The sequence below is a fragment of the Trichosurus vulpecula genome, chromosome 7 (assembly GCF_011100635.1).
Source record: "Trichosurus vulpecula isolate mTriVul1 chromosome 7, mTriVul1.pri, whole genome shotgun sequence".
Lineage (NCBI taxonomy): Eukaryota > Metazoa > Chordata > Mammalia > Diprotodontia > Phalangeridae > Trichosurus > Trichosurus vulpecula.
Window position 1 is genome coordinate 58,642,755 of NC_050579.1, and position 20,893 is coordinate 58,663,647.

General features: G+C 44.5%; 2 protein-coding genes across 2 annotated transcripts; one reads left to right on the forward strand and one right to left on the reverse strand.

Moving 5' to 3' along the window:
- Positions 1-959: 959 nt before the first annotated feature.
- On the reverse strand, positions 960-12,015 carry ATP5PB (ATP synthase peripheral stalk-membrane subunit b). Its single transcript, XM_036765904.1, has 7 exons — positions 11,800-12,015; positions 11,605-11,641; positions 5,111-5,256; positions 4,088-4,251; positions 3,452-3,577; positions 2,738-2,917; positions 960-1,386 (listed from the first exon to the last, which is right to left on the reverse strand). The coding sequence occupies exons 1-7, from the start codon at positions 11,837-11,839 to the stop codon at positions 1,303-1,305; spliced, it is 777 nt and encodes a 258-aa protein (XP_036621799.1). The 5' UTR covers positions 11,840-12,015; the 3' UTR covers positions 960-1,302.
- WDR77 (WD repeat domain 77) lies at positions 11,764-19,390 on the forward strand. The gene is made up of 10 exons (XM_036765903.1): positions 11,764-12,459; positions 12,560-12,745; positions 14,004-14,145; positions 14,415-14,464; positions 15,148-15,218; positions 15,496-15,550; positions 16,413-16,484; positions 16,965-17,073; positions 17,489-17,557; positions 18,266-19,390. Exons 1-10 carry the CDS (start codon positions 12,267-12,269, stop codon positions 18,426-18,428), a joined length of 1,110 nt encoding a protein of 369 aa, XP_036621798.1. The 5' UTR covers positions 11,764-12,266; the 3' UTR covers positions 18,429-19,390.
- The last annotated feature ends 1,503 nt before the right edge of the window (positions 19,391-20,893 follow it).

The following is a 20,893-nucleotide window of genomic DNA, read 5'->3' on the forward strand; positions in this document are numbered from 1 at the left end:
TTGGAGTCAGCCTTTGAAAGCCAAACCAGGGAATCTGCATCTTGTCCTCGAAGCAGCCTGGTATGGTGGAAAGAAGGCTGGATTTGGAGTCAGAGGGAATGGGTTCACTTTCGGTTCTGCCATTCTATGACTCTGGGCTCATGTCCTAAACATCTGCAAAATTAAGGTGGTCATGGATTCCATGACCTTTGAGGTTTTCTCCACATTTATTTTCTTATAACAAGCAGTGAGGAGGACAGATAACTATGGAAATGAAGTTGATTAGATGGGATAAATACCTGGAATAGCCTCAGAGAAACCATCAGGAATCTAAACAAACTTTCTTAACTTGGGCTCTCCAGTTCAATGGCTTCAATATTAGTTGAAGTAAAAGAGTTAAGACTATATCCAAAGAGACATCTCTGGTGATTGAGTTACTGATCAGGTAGGAGACTTTAGAAACTCTTATTAGTATTAATTATCAGGGTCAACATTTGATAGCTTAGAGCTCAATTCAAGTAAAAATGAAGTCATGGTGGTTGCTGTAATATCAAGTCCCAGGAAATGAATGAAAACATCCAGGAAATGGGAATTAAATTATGCGGCATATTTTACAATATCCTTTTAAGTGTGACCACAAAGTTTAATAACTCAATTGTATGATTAAAGTACTTTCTTGAAGAGGCTGAGTAGAATTAAATATGTGATCTCTGACAGTGAATCATTGAGAATCTTAGTGTTTTTTTGAAATACCACACTATGATTATAATGGAAGTCAACGGGAAAACATTTGACATTAATTTTTTATGCATACTTTTCTGAAATAATTGTCAAAACAATTTTCTTTAGTACCACAACCCAATCATCAAATGTTAAGCTATGAGTTCTAAGAATTCCAGAGATTCTGATGCAAATTTCATCTGGAGCCACAAACTAAATTTTAATGAAATCTGCTAAAAAAAAGATTTTTTTAGAAGGCATTCATGTCTTAAGAGTATCAGTTATTTTATTTCAAGATGGTAGATTGAGCCATAATTAAAATTTAAGATATAATTTGAGAACTTTGGGTAGTGTTCTAAACTTCATTAAAGTTTTTCAATTACATCAAAACATACAGCAGTTGGGCTGGAAGGCGACCTTTCAATGAAACAACCGTAACCCTCCTACTTCCAAGCCTGATACCTCTGAGAGGTTTAGGCTCAGCTTTAAGAGGGCTGGCAATACAATGTTAGAAAGACTTTTATTGAGAAGGGTCACAAGAACATAGCTTCTACACTGCTAATAAAAACTGCTTTTTGCTGTCTTAATTATGATGAAAGAGTTTTACAGAACCGACTGTGACTGTGCTTGTGCCTTCTTTGCTAGCAGCTTCAGATCTGCAATGCACTTGGCAATCGTTTCCTTTTCCTGTGACATAGAGAGAGAAAATGAGTCAGTTTGTCATGAAATACTCAAGTTATACCACAGGCCTGCACACCCCATGGCAGCCAAAGGATTTCCTCTAGTTTTTGTCGGCTGCCTGAAATCCTTTGGCTGCCGCAGCTTGTGCAGGCCTGTTCTGCCATGACCCTTAATTACAGTAAGGTAGATACGGCTTTAAGTTACGAGATCTACAAGGCCTAACACACACCCAGACACCTCAACGCAGACTAGCCTTTACAGCTTCACAACTCTCTTCACAAGAGAGGCAGCTAGTCATCCTAGGAAGGCAACTGAAGATGAAGAGCGTGAGCCTGTGTAGACTTACCTAGCACAGGGCCCTGCTTGTGCACATTTAAGTGATCACTGGCTCCTGGAACCTTCAGTCATATCCCAACCATGTTCTCATGCCTTTCTTCTCTGCCCCTGCTCCCGAGCCCCACAGATATAGATGCTTGCTACATAGCTAACCCCTTCTATGCAGTCACAGAAACAGACCACCTGCATCCGAATCTTGCATAACTACTAGGAATCACTGATTATGGAGTGGCTGAACAAGCAGTGACATATGAATTTAATAGAATATTGTGTTGCAAGAAATGAAGGAAAAAAAAAGAATTCACCATAATAATAACCATAACCACCTTAATAATATGAAGGAAAACAAACACGTGTAAAACAAATGAATAGATTGGCCATATCCAACCATTTCTGTGCTCAATCTACATCTGTATTCCACCCTCTCCCTGACTAAAGCAGGAGGTATGCCTCACATGAATTTTATGAAATTTTTGGAGTGTTCTTTTCCTTCACATTATCATCGTCACATAAGTGGTTCTCCTCATTCTGCTTAATTCTGAATCAGTTTATACAAATCTTACTAAGTTTTATATATTTGCTGCAAAGGAGGGTCCTTTCTTGTGAGAAGAGAGAAGGGAAATCAATGGGAAGTGAGAGGAATGTCAAAAAGGAGAATAAGCTTTTTTTTTTTTTTAAAAAGAAAAAGAAAGTACTAATATTACATAAATTTGTTGCTCAGTCATATCTGAGTAGAAATGAAGGTGACAGAATACGGCCTAAGTGACAACAGGAAATTATTCTCTTACAGTCCCAGCAGCTAGCTGGTGCCTACGAAGACCTACTGTACCTACAACTTAGATGGAAGATCTCTTTTATAGATCAGATTTCGAGAAAGGAAGGATTCTACATCAGTTACGCAGTAACTTCTAAATATGCCCTTCTCTAGATGAAACGCCAGGGTGGCTTCACTTTCTTCATCCTAAAGACCACTAGCCAGCTCCAAGACTCATATTCTTCAGACACGGCAATAATCCACTACCTGTTGAGCAGAGATGCTCTTCACCACATGGTTCTCCACCCACGCAATCATGTGTTCTTGTTCCTTGCGTCGCATCATGTTCTGCTTTGCAATCTGATAGTCCAGGCGATTCTTCACCTCTGTGTACACCTTGTGCAGCCTCTCACGGTAAAAGACTTCGAGTGTCATGGCAATGTTGTTCTAAGGAAGGTGAGAAAGCTTACTTTTGCTGTTGAAGAACCACATGTTGTTCTCAAGATTTGTGCCAAGAGAACATTACGAGCATCACTCTTTTTTATTCTATAAAAAAGAGGGCCTTTTTTTGGTAGGTTGTTTTCCTTAAAATTTCATGATTCTGAAAATAAAAATTGTAACCAATTGGGTACAAAATTAACCATGCATTAGGTGGCAGGTGGTCCCTGATTTGGCAAGGACCTGTGCTCTTGAAACGCTGCATTAAGGCTACTCAAATATTTAATTTTCTGATTTGTTCATGTTCCAAGAACCTGCTTTTGTCACTTTGTATCTCAATATAGGCGTGCATCTGACACTTCTGTTCAGTAGTTATTAGCACATGGTAGAAATGAATGAAACGCTTAATAAATTAAAATTCTCTAAAAATGAATTATCATATTTTTATATATCAGTGAGATTTTACCTAGTTAGTATTTTTTCCCAGGAGGTATGATTTTTCTCAAGTGGGAAAAATGCTTTTTAATTCCTGAAAAAACCTACCCTCTGGACATCAAAAAGGTAGTGACGCTTGGCAACCAGGGCTTGCTGTTTCTTTTCCAAGTCAATTGCATCTTGGATACTTTTTATGGAGTCCTGTTTCAGCCCTTCTGCCTCAGCCATCTGGTCCTGCAATTAAAATATTTACGAAAAGATTAGTGAAAAAGCCAATGATAATAATCACTGATCCATTTTCCCCTTTCAAAGTTAGGGCTCATTTGTGTGCAAAGTGAAGAAAAAATGCATACAACTTTCATGGAAGCCAAAGACAAAGAGACAACAGCTCAATATCTGAAAGAAATCAACCTCAAACTAAAAAGCAATCAAGAATTTTAGTAAATGTAGAAAATATGACTCCATGAGACTTGATTTGTCATTCAGGTTACAGATGCTTATTGCCACTGCTACGAAACTGGTTATTACATATGGCAATATTTGGAGAATGATGACAGTTTAAAAAATAAGCCACTTTAGGTTAAGTAAAATTAGTAGAGAAGTCTATAATAATTACTTTTCTCCCCAAAATAGCTCCCCTCAGAATACATTTTGTATCTAAATAGATCATTTGAAGGCCCTATTGCTAATTGCTAAATTTCTGTCCAAAAAAAGGGAAAAAAAAAATCAAACTTCCATCCATACCTCTCTGAGTTTATCAGCAAAAGCTGCTACAGAGGCACCATATTTTTTAACTATATAAATGAGGAGCCCCAATGTTGACATGGCAGCAATTGTATCAGCAGTAATAACATAGATTTCTTTGGAGAGAAAATACAGGATAAGTCCTGTTCCCAATACGTAAGGACCTGAAAGAAGAAAAAGAGTATTTATGAAAACTTCTGTATAGTATTAGAAATAAGGACTAAATGAAGTTTCAGAAGGATTGAAGAGTAGGCTAAGTAAAATTTTTTTAAAAATCAGTTCATTCTAGTGCATGAGAAACCCTCATTCAGAATAACTACGCATCAAAGATATTCAATAATCATTGTCAAAGTGATTTCTTAACAGCCCCCAAACCAAAACGGTTTGTTAAGCGTGAAATCTCTCCACTCCTATCTGTATTTAGTACCTTTGCACTAAAAATACCTGAAAAAAGTCCATGATCCTGTCTAAGGGGATACTCTTTGCAGCAAAGCAAATCGTAATCTTAAAGTGCCTTAGTTGCTGTGGTAAAAAAAATAATCGCCTGGTAACCCATCTTCTACACTTAGGTTGGCTGGTACTTAGACAATAGCCACAGTTTCTCCAACTTGGTAGGACCTGCCAGAGGTGATGCTGTCTGCTGATTTGTGTTTTAAACCCCTCATTTTGGCAAATATACACTATACAGTATCTTAACTTCCACATATGTCTTATCTTCCTCAAATACCTAGTAAGCTGTCTTCTATACATCAAAGAAATTATTATGCACATGCTGAAGAAACAATGCCAGGCATTATGAAGTCCAGAAATAGTTTCCAGAGGCCAACGGTCATAGCAACAAGTTCTGGTTAGAATAAATCAAGGTTACAGCCTTTAAAGGAGAGTATAAAATAGAAAGGGCCTAATTTTTGGTTTTGGTTATCCAAACAACAAAGTACATTGAAAAGGCAGAAATGATAGCAAAGTCATGCACCCAAAACTACTGTCACCACAAACATCATTTCTGCAGGAAAGTTTGCTTACCTGTAACTCCAGTTTTAGGATACATAAACTGAAAGAATTCCTCAGGAATCAACCCATGACGAACTTTCCCTCCATACTCAGGAAGAGGAGGCAGAGGAGCCAGACGGGGAGAAGCTGTGTGAAAAATTCTGGTTGCCTGAAGCACCCTGCAGAGAATAAAAGTGGCACACAGACAGTTCTTACCTTTACCTAAGTCAACTGTTCCCTAGATTTTCATGTAGTACGAATTTGTCTGAAGACATAGGAAAGGGAGGGAATGAGGTGGGAAGGGGGCCACACAGCCCTGAAAGGAGGAGGGGGGCTGTAGCAGGGTTCAAGGAACAGGTTGGGTGGGGACAAAGAAGTGAGAGCAGGAGAAGGAATACTTAGGGATTGGGGCCAGCCATCTGGGGGCCTGGCCAGAACTGAGAGGAAGAACACGAGGAGGGCAGACACATGAGGGCTAGACATGGACACACACTGGGGCCAGGGCCAGACACATGGTACCCAAGCACAGACTGACAGAAGACAGACACATGGGGGCTGGATGGAGCGGGGTAAAGGTCTCCTCTCTCTACACTATGTGTCTTACCCAAGCCCCCCCATCCAGTGGTGGCAGATGTGTCCACTTCTGTTTTTGTGCTTTCACTTGGAGGGTTTTTTTTTTTCTGATGTGGGGATTGGAAGGCCACAGAATGAAGAGCTGAGGAGCAAGGGCAGGAGTGGAGACCACAGTAAAATTAAAATAAGTGTTTTTTTTTAAGAATGCTGATTTCTTTCAGAATTCTTTAAATTTTTGTAAGGTGAATTTACACAAAGCAAGAATTGTCTGTGTTTCTAAATAATAACATGGGTGAAGTTTCAGTAGAAATTCTTGATATCAAAGAGGAGGGGCTCACTCAGTTTTCCCAACAGGTAGAATGGAGACAGTACTAGATGAGGCATAGGTCTGCCTTCTATTCCCACTAACTAGCTATGTCTCCCTTACAGAGGTTAACCAATCCAACGTGCTTACCAATATATAGTTCTTTTCTTCAACATCTTGAAAGCTAGCTTTGAACACATCCCACAATATGTCTGTTGTCTTTCTAACCTGTGGCCTCCAGGCAACATGTGGCCCTCTAGGTCCTCAAGTGCAGCCCTTTCACAGAACAAATACCCTTAATAAAAGGATTGTTCTGTAAAACTTGGACTCACACCCGAGGACCTAGGAGGATGTGGCCTTGAGGCCGCAGGTTCTCCACTCCTGTACAGTCGAAATTCCATGGAATTAGATAGCTCCAATTGTTAAGAATTCTTTATACTGAGCAAAAATCTGGCTTCTACTAACTTCTACTCATTGGTCTTAGCTCTCTCCTTTGAATTCAAGAACAAGAACATAATCTCTCTTCCAGAAAGTTCCTAGAGATATTAGAAGAGAACTACAGTATTCTTCCTGTGCAAACTTCCCTTGTCCAAACTAAACACTCCTGATTTCTTCAACTGTTCTTTTTGTGTGTTAAGCTTTCTAAATGCCTTTCTAGTCTGGTTACCCTAATATCCTCCAGGGTGGGTTGGTTGTGTGTGTGTGTGTGTGTAGTTACTTTTTATGATCCAAAGCATCATTCAGGTTCTTCCCCCTCATGAAGCCATGTCTCTTCCACTAAGCCTGTGGTAATCTTTTCAAGATAAGTGCAGGGCTTCTTCACATTTATATCTGTTAAATTTCATCTTGTGGGTTTTCAGACTAACTGGATCTTTCTGAACCCATATCCTGTCATCCTAAATGCTCTATTCATCTGAATGTGGGTTTTACTTTTCCTCCAAACCTAGCATGAATAAAACCTGAGTGCTCTTAGGCAAGGGCTGGTCTATCTGGCACAAGCAGCTGAGGATGTCTGTCCCAGGACACCGTAAGCAATGCAGATTCCTCGTCACACTTTCATTTCAGAACCTACATGCATCCTGCTCCTAATTCACCCTCCTCTTCATATCCACAAGGCTGGGGAGAACCAAGAGGAGCAGGCAGAATACTCCTCTTCCCAAAGAGTTCCTAGGTTGTCCTGCATAGCTCAGGCCATTTCCCTATGACCTTGGAGTGGCTTCTTCTGGAATGTGGTATCACAGACAGGGGTAGGTACAGGAAGGGGGCACCTATGTTGGGGATCCAAGAGAGCAGTAGTGTTTCTAAGCTTTCAAATGAATGAAGGATGCCTTAGAATTAAAAGAGAGAAACTGGAAAGTGAGAGCAAATGAGAGTGATCTGTCTGTGTTAGCCTCCTGCTCAGCTGTAAAAAGTCTACGGATCTGGAATAAGAACTCCATGTCTTAAAATACGATGGAAGGCTAGAGTAGAATAATCTTTTCAGTTTACTTGTTTCTTTACTTTCAATAATTTCTCCTCTTATGGGAGTGATTTATATTTGGTCTAACATTAGCTATCTGCCAGCTGATTTATTAAGTATTCCTTCCATGTCTTTCATTTATGGTACTGAAAGTTAAATGATACCTGACGTTTGTTCAGAATTTTAAAGGTTTAGAAAATGTATGTATCTGAACCTCCTTCTTAAAGAGGTACTGCAGATATGCTCTGCAGGGAGATACAGCTAGTAAGTGATAGTCAGTGGGACTAGAAGGCCTATGCTCCCACTGAGACTCAGTGACGTTAAGAGGCTTGCCCAAATTCACAGAGCTTCCAAACGTCAGAGAGCAGACATGGGTCTCTCTGGACTCCAAATCTACACTAGGTTCAGGCAGGCCCAGCTTTGAATTCTACCTGTGGCAGTATGCAAAAATAAACAAATAAATAATGGAGGGGAAGGGCTAACAATCACAGGCTATTTCTCCAAAAGTGGCTTTAAACAGCCAAGGGAAGAAAGAAATTGGCAGTTATTATCCAAACAGGGTGAAGAGCAGAGTCCTGCTGCACACCAGCATGATCTCCATCCAAATGGACACATATACATTTATCCATACTCTCCGGGTATAACTGTCCATGGATCCACCTAACTACGATCATCTGAACCACATTCTTGAGTCTTGTTGGCCAATTCATCATGACAAACCATTATGATGCCTGACTAAAAACAAGATGCAAAATGCCTAGAACACTCCTTTAATTCAACAGTTTAACAGTTTCCATCAAAAAACAAGCAAGTATGTATCAAACTGACTGATTTTACTAAGATTTTGCTTCTTATTTGATTGTTACCAGTTAAAGTTACTAACAACTATAAAAGGGGGAGCGGAGCTCAGCATGGGAGGCAGCAGGACCAGCCAGACCAGGAGCTGGGCAGGACAGACCCTAGCACCCTGAATCAGTGAGCTGTGGCACTTACCAGGCTTCTCAACCCACAAACACCAAAGACAATAGAGAAGGTAAGTGGGAAAAGCTGTGGGGGACAGAGTTCGAGTTGGGCCACTGCCCCAGGGACAGCGGGGCAGGTGCAGCTACAGAACTACAGCTGCAGTTACTTCCAGCCCCAGGCCCACGAGGTGGGAGGAATTAAGTGGTGGATCAGAGCAGGAGTGCAGAGCCTGCTGAAGATTTGCGTTAGGTCTGGGTTGGTGGTTCTTGGGGAAGGAGGAGTGCTGGGATGGCAGAGCTGACTATATAGAAATAGCTCTGAAATCAACGGGGCATCCCCTCAAGCTTGGAACAAAGTACTCTTTGCTCCACAAACAGTCATACCCCGACGAAAAATTCAAGGGTCAAGTAAGCTGGCTGGGAACATGGCCAGGCAGCGAAAACGCACCCAGATTCAGTCTCAGACTTTGGAGTCTTTCTTTGGTGACAAAGAAGACCAAAACATATGGCCTGAAGAAATCAACAACGTGCAAGGGCCTACACCAAAAACCTCCAAGAAAAACATGAACTGGCCTCAGGCCATGGAAGAGCTCAAAAAGGAGTTGGAAAAAGCAAGTCAGAGAAGTAGAGGAAAAATTGGGACGAGAAATGAGAAGGATGCAAGAAAACCATGAAAAACAAGTCAATGACTTGCTAAAGGAGACCCAAAAAAATACTGAAAAAAAATTGAAGAAAACAACACTTTAAAAAGAGCCTAGATATCATCTTTCAAGAAATTATCAAGGAGAATTGCCCTGATATTCTAGAGCCAGAGGGTAAAACAGAAATTGAGGGAATCCACAGATCGCCTCCTCAAATAGATCCCAAAAAGAAAACTCCTAGGAACATTGTCACCAAATTCCAGAGCTCCCAGATCAAGGAGAAAATACTGCAAGCAGCCAGAAAGAAACAATTTGAATATTGTGGAAAAACAACCAGGATAACACAGGATCTGGCAGCTTCCACAATAAGGGACTGAAGGGCTTGGAATACGATATTCCGGAGGTCAATGGAGCTAGGATTAAAACCAAGAATCACCTACCCAGCAAAACTGAGTATCATGCTCCAAGGCAAAATATGGATTTTCAATAAAACAGAGGACTTTCAAGCTTTCTCAGTGAAAAGATCAGAGCTGAATAGAAAATTTGCTTTCAAACAGAACAATCAAGAGAAGCATGAAAAGGTAAACAAGAAAGAGAAACCATAAGGGACTTACTAAAGTTGAACTGTTTTGTTTACATTCCTACATAGAAAGATGATATGTATGATTCATGAGACCTCAATATCATAGTAGCTGAAAGGAATATGCATATATATGTGTGTATACATATAGTTACATATGTGCGTATCTATGTAGGTACATATATATATATACATACGTGCATATGTATATTTGTACACACGAAGGGCACAGGGTGAATTGAATATGAAGGGATGATATCTAAAAAAATAAAATCAATTTAAGGGATAAGAAAGGAATATATTGAGAGAGGGAGAAAGGGAGAGATAGAATGGGGTAAATTATCTCACATAAAAGTGGCAAGAAAAAGTAGTTCTGTAGGAAGGGAAGAGGGGGCAGGTGAGGGGGAATGAGCAAATCTTGCTCTCATCAGATTTGACCTGAGGAAGGAATACCATACACCCTCAACTGGGTATCTTACCCCGCAGGAAAAGAGGAGGAAGAAGATTAAAAAGGAGGGATGATAGAAGGGAGAGCTGACGGGGGCGGGGAGGGGGGGAGGAGGTAATCAAAAACAAACACTTTCAAAAAGGGACAGGGTCAAGGGAGAAAATTCAATAAAGGGGGATAGGTTAGGAAGGAGAAAACAGTTAAATCTTTCACAACGTGAGTATTATGGAAGGGTTTTACATAATGATACGCATGTGGCCTATGTTGAATTGCTTGCCTTCTTAGGGAGGGTGGGTGGGGAGGGAAGAGGGGGGAGAATTTGGAACTCAAAGTTTTAAAAACAGACGTTCAAAAACAACAACAAAAAAGTTTTTGCATGCAACTAGGAAATAAGATACACAGGCAATGGGGCATAGAAATTTATCTTGCCCAACAAGAGAAGAAGGGAAAGGGGGATGGGAGGGGAGTGGGGTGACAGATGGGAGGGCTGACTGGGGAACGGGGCAACCAGAATATATGCCATCTTGGAGTGGGGGGAGGGTAGAAATGGGAAAAAAATTTGTAATTCAAACTTTTGTGAAAATCAATGCTGAAAACTAAATATATTAAATAAATTAAAAAAAAAACAACTACAAAAAACAAAAACAGGGTCAGTCAACAAGTCTGGCAGTCTTAATGCGGTCATGCTTGGTCTCGGAGGGCAATTCTTTTCTAATTACTATAGATATGTTACCGATCATTAATATCCTCTACAAGTCACTCACTAAGTGTGCTCTTTCAGCTCTAAAACTATACCAACATTCAGATCAGCAGGAATGTATCTCTAGGTACGTTAAAAAAAATACAGAATAAAGATAGAGACCAAATTCCCAGATGAGGAAACTCCCTCTAACAATGCAAGTCGGCGCCTTCTCTGCAAATTATTTAAGTCCTGTCTTGGAGAGACGTCTGGAGCACAGAAAAATTAAGTGACCTGTCAAAGTGGGACCTGAAGCCCAAGTCATCTTATCTTCCAGAACAGCTCTCTAACCATTAAACGATACTGCTTCTACTTTTTTTTTTTTACAAGAAAACATAAAAACTAAAAAATACAAGGCTGCTACATAAAGTTCTGCCTGTTATTTAACATTTACTGAACACTCTGGACGCCCCGGGAGACCCAAGCAGGCCTCGGGCTCCCCACTACCTGCCCTCCGGGGCTATACTGGGGGGGGCGCAGACCTGAAGGGGGCAGGGGCAGAAAAGCCGAGCTGTCCAAGGTCACAGGGGAGAGGCCGACCTCGAGGACTTCAAGTCTCAAACGCTGCCCCCTTCCAACCTGCGGGTACCAGACGGCTGCAGAGGATCAGCCGGAAGGCCTAGGGCGCACCCCTCAGTTTCAAAAAAGGAAACAGGCTAGATTGGGACAAGGTAAGCGTTCTGCCCGTGCAGGTGTCGAAAGCGGGGTGGAAGCCCAGATCTCCGAGGCTCCGGATCCGGCCCGGCGCTCCCGGGATGTTAGGCGGGATCGTGGTCAGGGCCCGTCCGGACCCCAGACGACGGGCGGCGAGAGGTACTTACCCTGGAGCCAGCGGGGCCGCGTTCTTGAGCGCCGGAGCTGTGGGGACACAGAGATCGGGTCAGCGGGGGTCGCGCGGTCCCAGGCCTCCCCGCGACCCCTCCAGGGTCCTCCCCCACCCCCTGCTGCGGCCGCTGCCCCAAGGACGTTCTCCTCCCCAGCTACGACCCCGCGTCCCCCAGGCCAGGGCTCCTCACCCACGGCGCCGGCAGCGTGCAGCGCCAGCCGGGACAGCATGTTGCACGAGAGTCCGTTCAGCAGCCTCTGTGTCCCTGTGACCCCGGCGGGGAGACCTTGTCGTCCGCCGCACTAAGATGGCAGAGGGCAAGCCTCGCGAGAGGAGGAGGACGAACGCTCTCCCGACTCGTCCAATCTCCGCTCCTCCCGTCTCCAGCGCCAATTGTCGCGAGAGCAAAAAGGAAGCCGGGGCGGAAGGGGGCGGGGTGGGGGGGGGGTAAGGAGAGGAGGTGGGAGGACGGAGAACGTAGCTTAGCAAGAACTCAGCGGCTAACGGAAAGCGAGGGGGGCGGGGCCGGGGAGGCAAGTCTCGCGAGAAGCGGGGGCTCAGACCTCTCGGCCAGAGAGGGGCGGGGAGCCCGAGTGGACACCACGTGGGGAGCGAATCCCGGGAGGGAGAAGGAGGACGAGAGCCGGAACCGTGGAGATGCGAAGGGAGTCCCAGCCGCCGGACCCGGAGCCGGAGCCGGAGCCAGAGTCTGAGCCGGAGCCGCAGCCGGAGCCATCGCCGTCGCTGCCGCTGTCGCTGAGCTTGCCTTCTGCCGCCGCGGAATGGAACCTGCCTCCCAACGCGCCGGCCTGTATGGAGCGGCAGCTGGAGGCGGCGCGCTACCGGTCCGGTGAGCCCCGCCCGACCCCGGCCCGGCCTGTCCCAACCCCACCCCCACCCCCGCCTCCGGCCGCGCTGACCGGTGGCCCGGCCGCCCGCTCTTCCCGCAGATGGCTCCCTGCTCCTGGGCGCGTCCAGCCTCAGCGGCCGCAGCTGGGCCGGCTCCTTGTGGCTGTTCAAGGACCCCTGCTCGGCCCCCAACGAGGGCTTCTGCTCGGCCGGAGTTCAAACCGAAGCCGGGCTGTCCGACCTCGCCTGGGTGGGGGACCGGGGCATCTTCGTGGCCTCCGACTCGGGTGAGTACCCCGCGAGGGGCCGCTTGGCCGGGGTGGGGTGGGGGCTGCAGTTACTGCGGCCCGGGCCGGGGATCCCGGCTTCGGATTTCGCCCTTAACCGCCCTAGGCGACTGGATGATGCCGATTTGCGCAGGCTTTGTGTGCAGAGCCCCTTAGGTCGGAGCCTGACCCGCCGCCCCCACTTAGGTGCCCCGGGGCAAGGGCTTGGTGGGGTATGAAGCCCTCGGAGCCGGCTCATCTTGGGGTCGTGCACGGGAAGTTGTTGAGTTCCGCACAGCCGCACTGTGAAGATCTTAGCCCCTGCAGTGGGTAAGCCGTGTGCCAGGCTCTGGGAAGAGAAACGGAAAAAAGTCACGTTTGCCCCCCAGGATCCCCCAGCCTTTGTGGGCTTGTTCCCGTCAGAGCCTCCTGCCCCTCGTTGGAACGGACTCCCCATGCCTGCCTCGCCTAACTCTAGATGCCGATCTTTTCAGCCGAGTTTTTCAACAAATGTCTTATTGATGCTTTTTTTGCTTCCTACACCACAGCCACTTCCCAACGACCCCCCCTCCCCCCCGCATAGAATTCTTCCTTGTAACAGAGAAAAACAGTTAAGTGGAACCAACTGACCAGGCAGGAACAGCTCAGGAAACATTCCATAGATGGGCCTGGTCCCCTGGCTCTAAAGAGAGTCAGTCGACTGAAGGGGCTGCTGCCTCTGTCCTCCAGCCAGCCGCTCATCAGTCAGCTGAAATTTTGGTGTTTGGACAGATAGAAAAGGGCCATCCGAGACTGAACTTAATGTTCCTGCTTTTGATCCTCTGACTTGTCCTGTATTCATGATTCAGCTTCCCCAGTCCCCTAAGACAGATGTTTTCAGGGTTTGGGCAGGCTGGATTGTTAATCACACTGGCCAGGTGTCTGCCCAGAAGACCCCAGGGGAACAGATTCCTTTCCCTTTGGGAGCTGATTCTTTGAAAAAAAACATTTTCCTCCCAGGAGGCTGATAACCGTTTTCCATTCTATCCTTTCCTTCTTCTGTTTTTGTCAGACCACTCTTCTAGGGAAAAAAACACTGATATAAACTCATAGGATGAGGAAAATAGTTCCAATCTCTGAGGATGGGAATTGCTCTCATCCTGTAGTTTTGCTTACTGAAGAATTAATTTACTGTTGATGTATAGGACAAGAACTAAAGGAGGGTCTACAGTCACAGAAGTGAACTTCGCTGCCCTGTGAATTGTAGACCTGGCATAATTCCAGTCCCCACATCTTCCAGGTGCTGTGGAACTGTGGGAACTGGACGAGGGTGAGACGCTTATCGTCAACAAATTCTGCAAATATGAACATGATGACATAGTGACCAGTGTTAGCGTCCTGATCAATGGCACGCAGGCCGTCAGTGGCAGCAAGGACTTCTGGTGAGTTGCACTTGTCCTTGCCCCTATTCTCCTTTTGGCCCCACTAAATAATGCTAGCTCATTCATTAAAAGAACCCAGGTAATAATTAAGACATTCAGAACACAAGGACACCTTTGGAACAGCAGACCATCCTAACAGACTTTAGTATCAGCATTCCAGGTAAGGAACTGAATAAAACGGAAGCTGTAGTTTATTGTCTATACTTGAACATGTGCTTTTTATAAACTGTTCTGTTTAGGAATGACTCTTGGTTTTTTTTTCCCTTTAGCATAAAAGTTTGGGACCTCGCTGGAGAGAAAATGCTGACCTCATATAGAGGTAAGTTTTGCCTCCCCTTCCCACATCCATCTTTTCCATCTTGGTTCTTTTGAGTTTCTGGATTAGATTTCCATGCTAAAAGTTGTGTATGTTGATGGGTAAGGCCCCATTAGAGTCTACAGGGACATTAGGAAATCACATATTCATCCTTCTGCTTTAAGGAGAGGATGTTTTCTCTGTTCTCAGCCTCTGCAACATGCTTCTGGTGCCCTTCACATCCTAAAGCTTGGGTGTTCTGCCTGAAGCCCCACAGAAGTCTTCTCCCACCGTTCTCCACTTCCTCCAGGGGAAGCAGCTGAGGATCCTAGATAGACCTAGAGCTGGAAAGGATGTCTGAGACCATGTGAACTAACCTTCATTTTAGAGAGGGGGAATCGCAAACCCAAGTTCATACAGTAGAAAGGACTTGAGGTGGAGTCAGAGCCTAAGTCTTCTGACTAGAGAGCCAGGGCTGCCTCTCGCAATTGATGGGCAGCCTTCCTGGCTTAATTAATGGCCGTGATTCATCTTGTTCTTTGTTTTCTGCAAACTCATCTCAGTTCTGCCTGTATCTTGTCTGCATTTTTAAACATGGTAATTGAGAATCCCATCTTGAAGCCAAGTATTTTTTTCTGCTGGTGTCTTTGGTCTGGTCTCTCTGCTTATGTCTGGTTGTGATGGTGTGGTCCACCTTTCCTTCTTAGCTCACTCTGGCGAAGTCTCCTGTGTTGCTGCTTGTCCCTACAAGGAGTCTAAATTCCTGTCATGCAGTGAGGTAAGATGATGCCCCCCCCCTTACCCACATCTAAAGTGTTTAGCAGACTCAGTACAACTTGAGCCTAAAGTGGTCATCTTAGAGATTAGGAACTGGGAGAGACCTTTATTTTACCATTCAAGAAACTGAGGCCCAGAGAAAGGGAAAATGCCCAAGGTTACACAGGTAGTGAATGTCGGAGCTGGGATATGAATTCAGGACTTGTGATTTCAAATGCGATGTTCTTTCCAATTACACCATGCTGATCTGAAGCATTTTATTCTGTTATTACTTCTAGGACAATAGAATTTTACTTTGGGATATCCGGTGCCCCAAGCCAGCTACACATATTGGTGAGTCTGAATGGTGGCGTTAGGAAAGGCCCAGTGACTTTGGCTGTCAAAGATCAACACGTCTCTTACAGGGAAACAACCTTTTCTAGCCTCTTGGACAGAGGTCAGCAAACTATGGCAGCCACCTGTTTTTACATGGACCCTGGAGCTGAGTGATTTTTGCATTTTAAAATACGTTAGAACTATTAAAAATTAAAAAAATCATTATTAACTTAAGAGAACTGTATAAAAAGTGGCTGCTGGATTTGTCCGGTATTTGCTGGGACCCTGCTGTAGGTTTCTGTTAATCCAGTCCCCCCAGGTGGCAGGGAAAGGAGATCCCTCGTTCTTGGACAGGTCCTGTCTCATTCACCACGATAGTAGGTGAATGCGGCACCGGACTGAGTCCTCTTAGGATAGAGGGAAGGAGACTCATATGTCAATATACCTCTCTTGCTAGTGTCCTGGAAGTATAGGATCAGAGGAGAATGGATCCATTACCAGGCCCAAAGCTAAAATATGGATAAAGGATGCAGCTGGGGAAGAGAACAGTTGGACTTTCTAACTCTGAGAATTTTCAGTTCCCTTGTCACTTTTTAAAGATCTTATATTTATTTTTGTTGTGTTTTGAGTTCTGAGTTGTCTTCTTCCCTCCCAGCCCTGCATTAGAGAACATTTGATAGAGAACATACAATGTACACTTTGACTCACCAGTTCTTTTCTCTGGAGGTGGATAGAATAAGTCTTTTGTAATTGATCTGAATGATCATGTTGCTCAGAATAGCTTAGTGATTCACAGTGACTCTTTGAAGAACGTTGCTGTTATCATAGCTAACATATTCTTGATTCTGCTCATTTTCCTCTGCTCTTCTCACTTTTGCAGGCCAAGGTGCTTCCCATCACCTTCCTACCTCACTGGCCTGGCATCCTAAGAAAGAGAAAGTTTTCACTTTTGGTAAGAAATTTTGGTGCTTGTTTCTTGAGGATAGCAGGCCTTGGGGCTGAGGCCCTTGTCCTCTTCCAGTCCTCTGCTGTATCCATCCCCCCTCTTGTACTTTGGTGTCTGTGGTTCCAGGAGGGAGGTGGGCTGTCCATGATTTATGATACAGTTTGGACCCATATAGGGATGCAAGTGTGGGAAGGATATGGGCTGGGCTTTGGAGAGCACTGTGACTTCTTCCTTCATGCTTGTTTGTGTCTCCTTTTATGTTAGCCAAAACGTGTACTACTACTTCTGAACACATGGAAGCTTATGACAAACCAAGGGGCTTATGTGGGGTGGACAAAAATGTTGAGGGTCTAGTTTGGATTTGAAATGGGCCACAAGAAACCCACAAAGAGGCACTGTAGAAAATAGGTATTTGAGTATTGATTCTGGGTCAAGAACAGCAATGAGGCCTTTCACACAGACGCCATCTTGATTCATTTCCTGTAGGTGATGAGAATGGCACTGTCTTCCTTGTGGACATCAAGAACCCTAAAACTATCCTCTCCTCCTCTGTGCACTCACAGAGCGTCACAAGGCTGGTGTTCTCACTAGACAGGTACTGGCCTTTCTGTGCTGGCCACATATGTGCCCTTTCTGTTGTTAGTGGGGGCAAGAGGATCAATATTTACAGGTACAACTCCAGAAACAAGTCCTGTCCTGGCTAGTCAGGTGGTCTCTGAGGCCCAGACTGCTCTGACTGTGAGCCAAGCAAAACACCACCAGGTCCAGTTTGGGTTGTAGAGATGTTGCTAAGAGTGCCTGGGGAGTACTGCTGTCCCTGTTGTGTGTCCAGTGGTAGCTGGTGTAGGGGGCGGAAGCTGCAGGCTGGATGTAGGGCTCAGGGATCCATCCTCAGCTTCCAGCCCCCTCACTTCCCCGGCTTTCCTGAAGCTGTGAGCAGTGCCCAGCACCTCCTCTGGGATTTTGGGGGAGCTCCCAGCTCTGCTGTTCTTGCCCTGTCTTCCTTACAGTTTTCCCCTCCTGGCATCCCTCAGTGAAGACTGTTCTGTAGCTGTGCTTGACTCTGGCCTTACAGAGGTGTAAGTATAAAATGGAATCATGGGCCTGATGCAGGAATTCCTGTTGGGGTATGGGTTAGCCAGCATGACTGCTCCGGTCCCTACCATCCTTAGCGTATCTCAGACAGCAGAGCTTTAGTCGCCCTTTTAGAAAAGTCCATTGTCAGTTGGAAGGTGTATCCCCATCTCCTATGTTAGGTATGATGAAGAAAGGAGGGATATGGGAGCTTCCAAGTACCAGGGCCAACCTGAAACCAGCACTCTGCATCAGCAAGCAAGGGTGACAAGTGGGAAGGATTAATTAACTCCTGAGGCCCTCCCAACATGAGTCTCAGCAAGAGTTCCAGAGACTCTTCCTTTCCAAGAGACAAATATATGTGCCATGAACATACTTACATATTGGGAGCAACAGTTGGGTATCATGGTAAGAGACCGGCAACCAGGGAACACAGGTTCTAGTCCTCACTTTGCCACTGACTTTGGTACATTAGACAAATTACTTCCCCGTGCTAGACCTCACTTTGCTTCCTCTGTAACATGATGTGGTTAGACAAGGTTAGACATGCACTTCCAGCTTTAAAATTCTTTGATTCTGTGGCCAGTGGGTATTGTAAGGTGGTATGTTATGCCCTCTTCAAATGACACGTTCCAGACCCATCTAAATTGCGTTTCTCCCTTCTTTTAGTCCTTTCCCATCATGCCAGGCTCCATGTTCTCTTTCCATTCCAGGTTCAGAAGCAGAGCCCACAGAGACTTTGTGAGAGATGCTACATGGTCCCCACTCAACCACTTTCTGCTCACGACTGTGGGCTGGGACCATCAAGTCTTCCACCACACTGTGCCCACAGAGCCCACAGTTCTGATGCCTGATCTAAGTGGTGCCAGCAAGTAGATTGGGTTTGAGGCAAAACAGGCCAAACTCCTACCAATCCATACCCACCCACCCCTTGGTTTGTGAGAAAACAAGTCCTGTATGTAGCAGGTTTGATCTGTTAGAGCCGAGCAGTTGAGGCTCCACGCTTCTCTGCCTGGGGTCCTGTAGACATAAGGAGACAGCCATTTATTTTTTTAGATTATATTTAAATTTTTAAACAAAGATAATCGGGACTGTCTGTTCCCACATCTAGTTACCTCCCCTTGTTCCTCCTCCTTCCCACAAAGTACATAAAGAGGTAGAGAAGTGCCTCTTCATGTCCCTCTGGTGATGAGGAATTTCAGGAATCCACTGAGATTTGGGCATTCCTGTGTCCTAGGAAGGGTGTTCCTCATGTGCCCTGTGGGGTTTTTAGTTGTGATTATAGATCTGAGACAGAACTGGGAAACTCTTTAAAGCCTTTCCCACCTTGGGTAACACTAGGCCGACCTCTTGCATCCGTCACTTGAGGGCGTTTGTTTCCTTTAATATGAATCCCTCCTTGGCTGAGCAGGAAGGAAAAAGGTCTATTTTTCCTAGTTTGTTGGGACCCTCTTTCCCTAGTGCAGCCACAGCATTCAGGGAGATTCCTTGCTACCTTCTTGCCCTAATCCTAAGGGACTAGTTCCCGTGTTTTCTTTTGGATAGATGCCAGAGGGGACAGCTTAGACTTGGTTTGGGGACATCCAGAGGGATTTGAGGAGAGAATGGGAGGTGGGGGCAAGACCGAAAACTGACGGACTAGAGGGGAGGGCTTTGGGATCTGCTCCTCTGACACCAAACTGCCCTGACCTCCACCTTTTGAGGCTTCTCAGCTTTCAGGAGTTGGCTTGCTGTGGTTGGGGCCATGTCAGTGATGGAGATTCCATTGCCAAGAGCCATCCCAGTGGAGAATCTTAGATGAGTTGGTGAAATAAAATTCTCTGTTTTGGGTTCTTTGGTGTGTGTGTATGTTTTAAAGCTTGCATGTGCTGTGAGAGAGGGGTGGAGGGTACACAACTTGTGTTCCCTGTGATTCTTCACAAGAGACAGAAAATGTGGGTTTGATATCTCATTTTGCACCTTAGCTACAAGCTTCATCTCCTTGGGCGCATCAGTTAATCTTGTTAAATCTCTTCAGTGATAAGATGCACCCATTGAAGAGTTGGAAAGGGACCTTAGTGATGACCTAGGCCAACCCATAGCCGACCATGAGCCTTCTTGGTAGAACTGCTGATGAGGCCTTCCAGCCTTTGCCTGATGACCATTTGACCTTGACTGGTGATCAATTTGCATTGATTAAAACTTTTTGGAAAATTGTCAAAATCTCTTCCTCTGTCCATCTTTCAGTATCTGTAGTTTGAAAAGGTCAAGATCTAAATAATTGGAAAAACAGCAGTTGCTCGTGGGTAGGCCGAGCTAATGTAATAAAACGACAATTTTCCCTAAATTAATTTACTTAGTGCCATACGATTAGACTACCAAAAATTATTTTATAGAGCTAGAAAAAATAATAAAATTCATCTGAAAGAATAAAAGGGAGTTAATGAAAAAAATGTTAGGGAAGGTGGCCTAGTCATACCAGATCTTAAACTGTATTATAATGCAGCAGTCATCAAAACTACTTGGTACTGGCAAAGAAATAAGAGTTGGTGAATCAGTGGAATAGGTTAAGTACAGAAGACACAGTAGTCGATGACTAGTAATCTATTTGATAAAAGATTCCAACTTCTAGGATAAGAACTCAATATTTGACAAAAACTATTGGGAGTACTAGAAAATAGTATGATAGAAACGACGTGGACCATATCTTAATGCCATATACCAAAATAAAAAATGGGTTCACTATTTAGATATAAAGGCTGATAGCTAAGTAATCTGGGAGATCAAGGAATAGTTTACTTGTCAGATACATGGTGAATGGAAGAATTTAGGACCAAATGAGATAGAGAACATTGAAAAGGTTTTGCATAGGCAGTGCAACCAAGATTAGGAGGGAAGCAGAAAACTGGGAAAGAATTTTTATAACCAGTCTCACTGATAAAGGCCTCATTTCTAAAATACATAGAGAACTGAGTCATTTATAAGAATACAAGCGATTCCCCGATTGATAAATGGTCAAAGGATATGAAAAGGCAGTTTTCAGAGAAAGAAAGCTGTAGTCATGAAAAATGCTCTAAATCACTATTGTTTAGAGAAATGCAAATCAAAACAATTAGGTACCACATCAGACCTGTCAGATTGGCTAATGTGACAAAACAGGAAAATTATAAATGCTGGAGAAGATGGGAAAATTGGAATGCCAATGCATTGTTGGTGGAGTTGTGAACTGATCCAATCACTCTGGAGAGCAATTTGGAACTATGCGTACCCTTTGACCCAGCAGTACCACTTCTAGGGCTACATCTCAGATGATACAAATGGGAAAAGGACTTGTACAAGAATAGAGCCTTTTTTTGTGGTGA

Excerpts from the sequence above, each read along its gene's own strand:
- ATP5PB (XM_036765904.1), bottom strand. The coding sequence starts at position 11,839 with ATGCTGTCCCGGCTGGCGCTGCACGCTGCCGGCGCCGTGG. Across the intron at positions 4,252-5,110 it reads TCCTAAAACTGGAGTTACAG|GTCCTTACGTATTGGGAACA; the intron begins GTAAGCAAACTT and ends TTCTTCTTTCAG. Across the intron at positions 1,387-2,737 it reads AGAGCATCTCTGCTCAACAG|GAAAAGGAAACGATTGCCAA; the intron begins GTAGTGGATTAT and ends TCTATGTCACAG.
- WDR77 (XM_036765903.1), top strand. The coding sequence starts at position 12,267 with ATGCGAAGGGAGTCCCAGCCGCCGGACCCGGAGCCGGAGCCGGAGCCA. Across the intron at positions 14,146-14,414 it reads AGTGGCAGCAAGGACTTCTG|CATAAAAGTTTGGGACCTCG; the intron begins GTGAGTTGCACT and ends TTTTCCCTTTAG. Across the intron at positions 17,558-18,265 it reads GACTCTGGCCTTACAGAGGT|GTTCAGAAGCAGAGCCCACA; the intron begins GTAAGTATAAAA and ends TTTCCATTCCAG.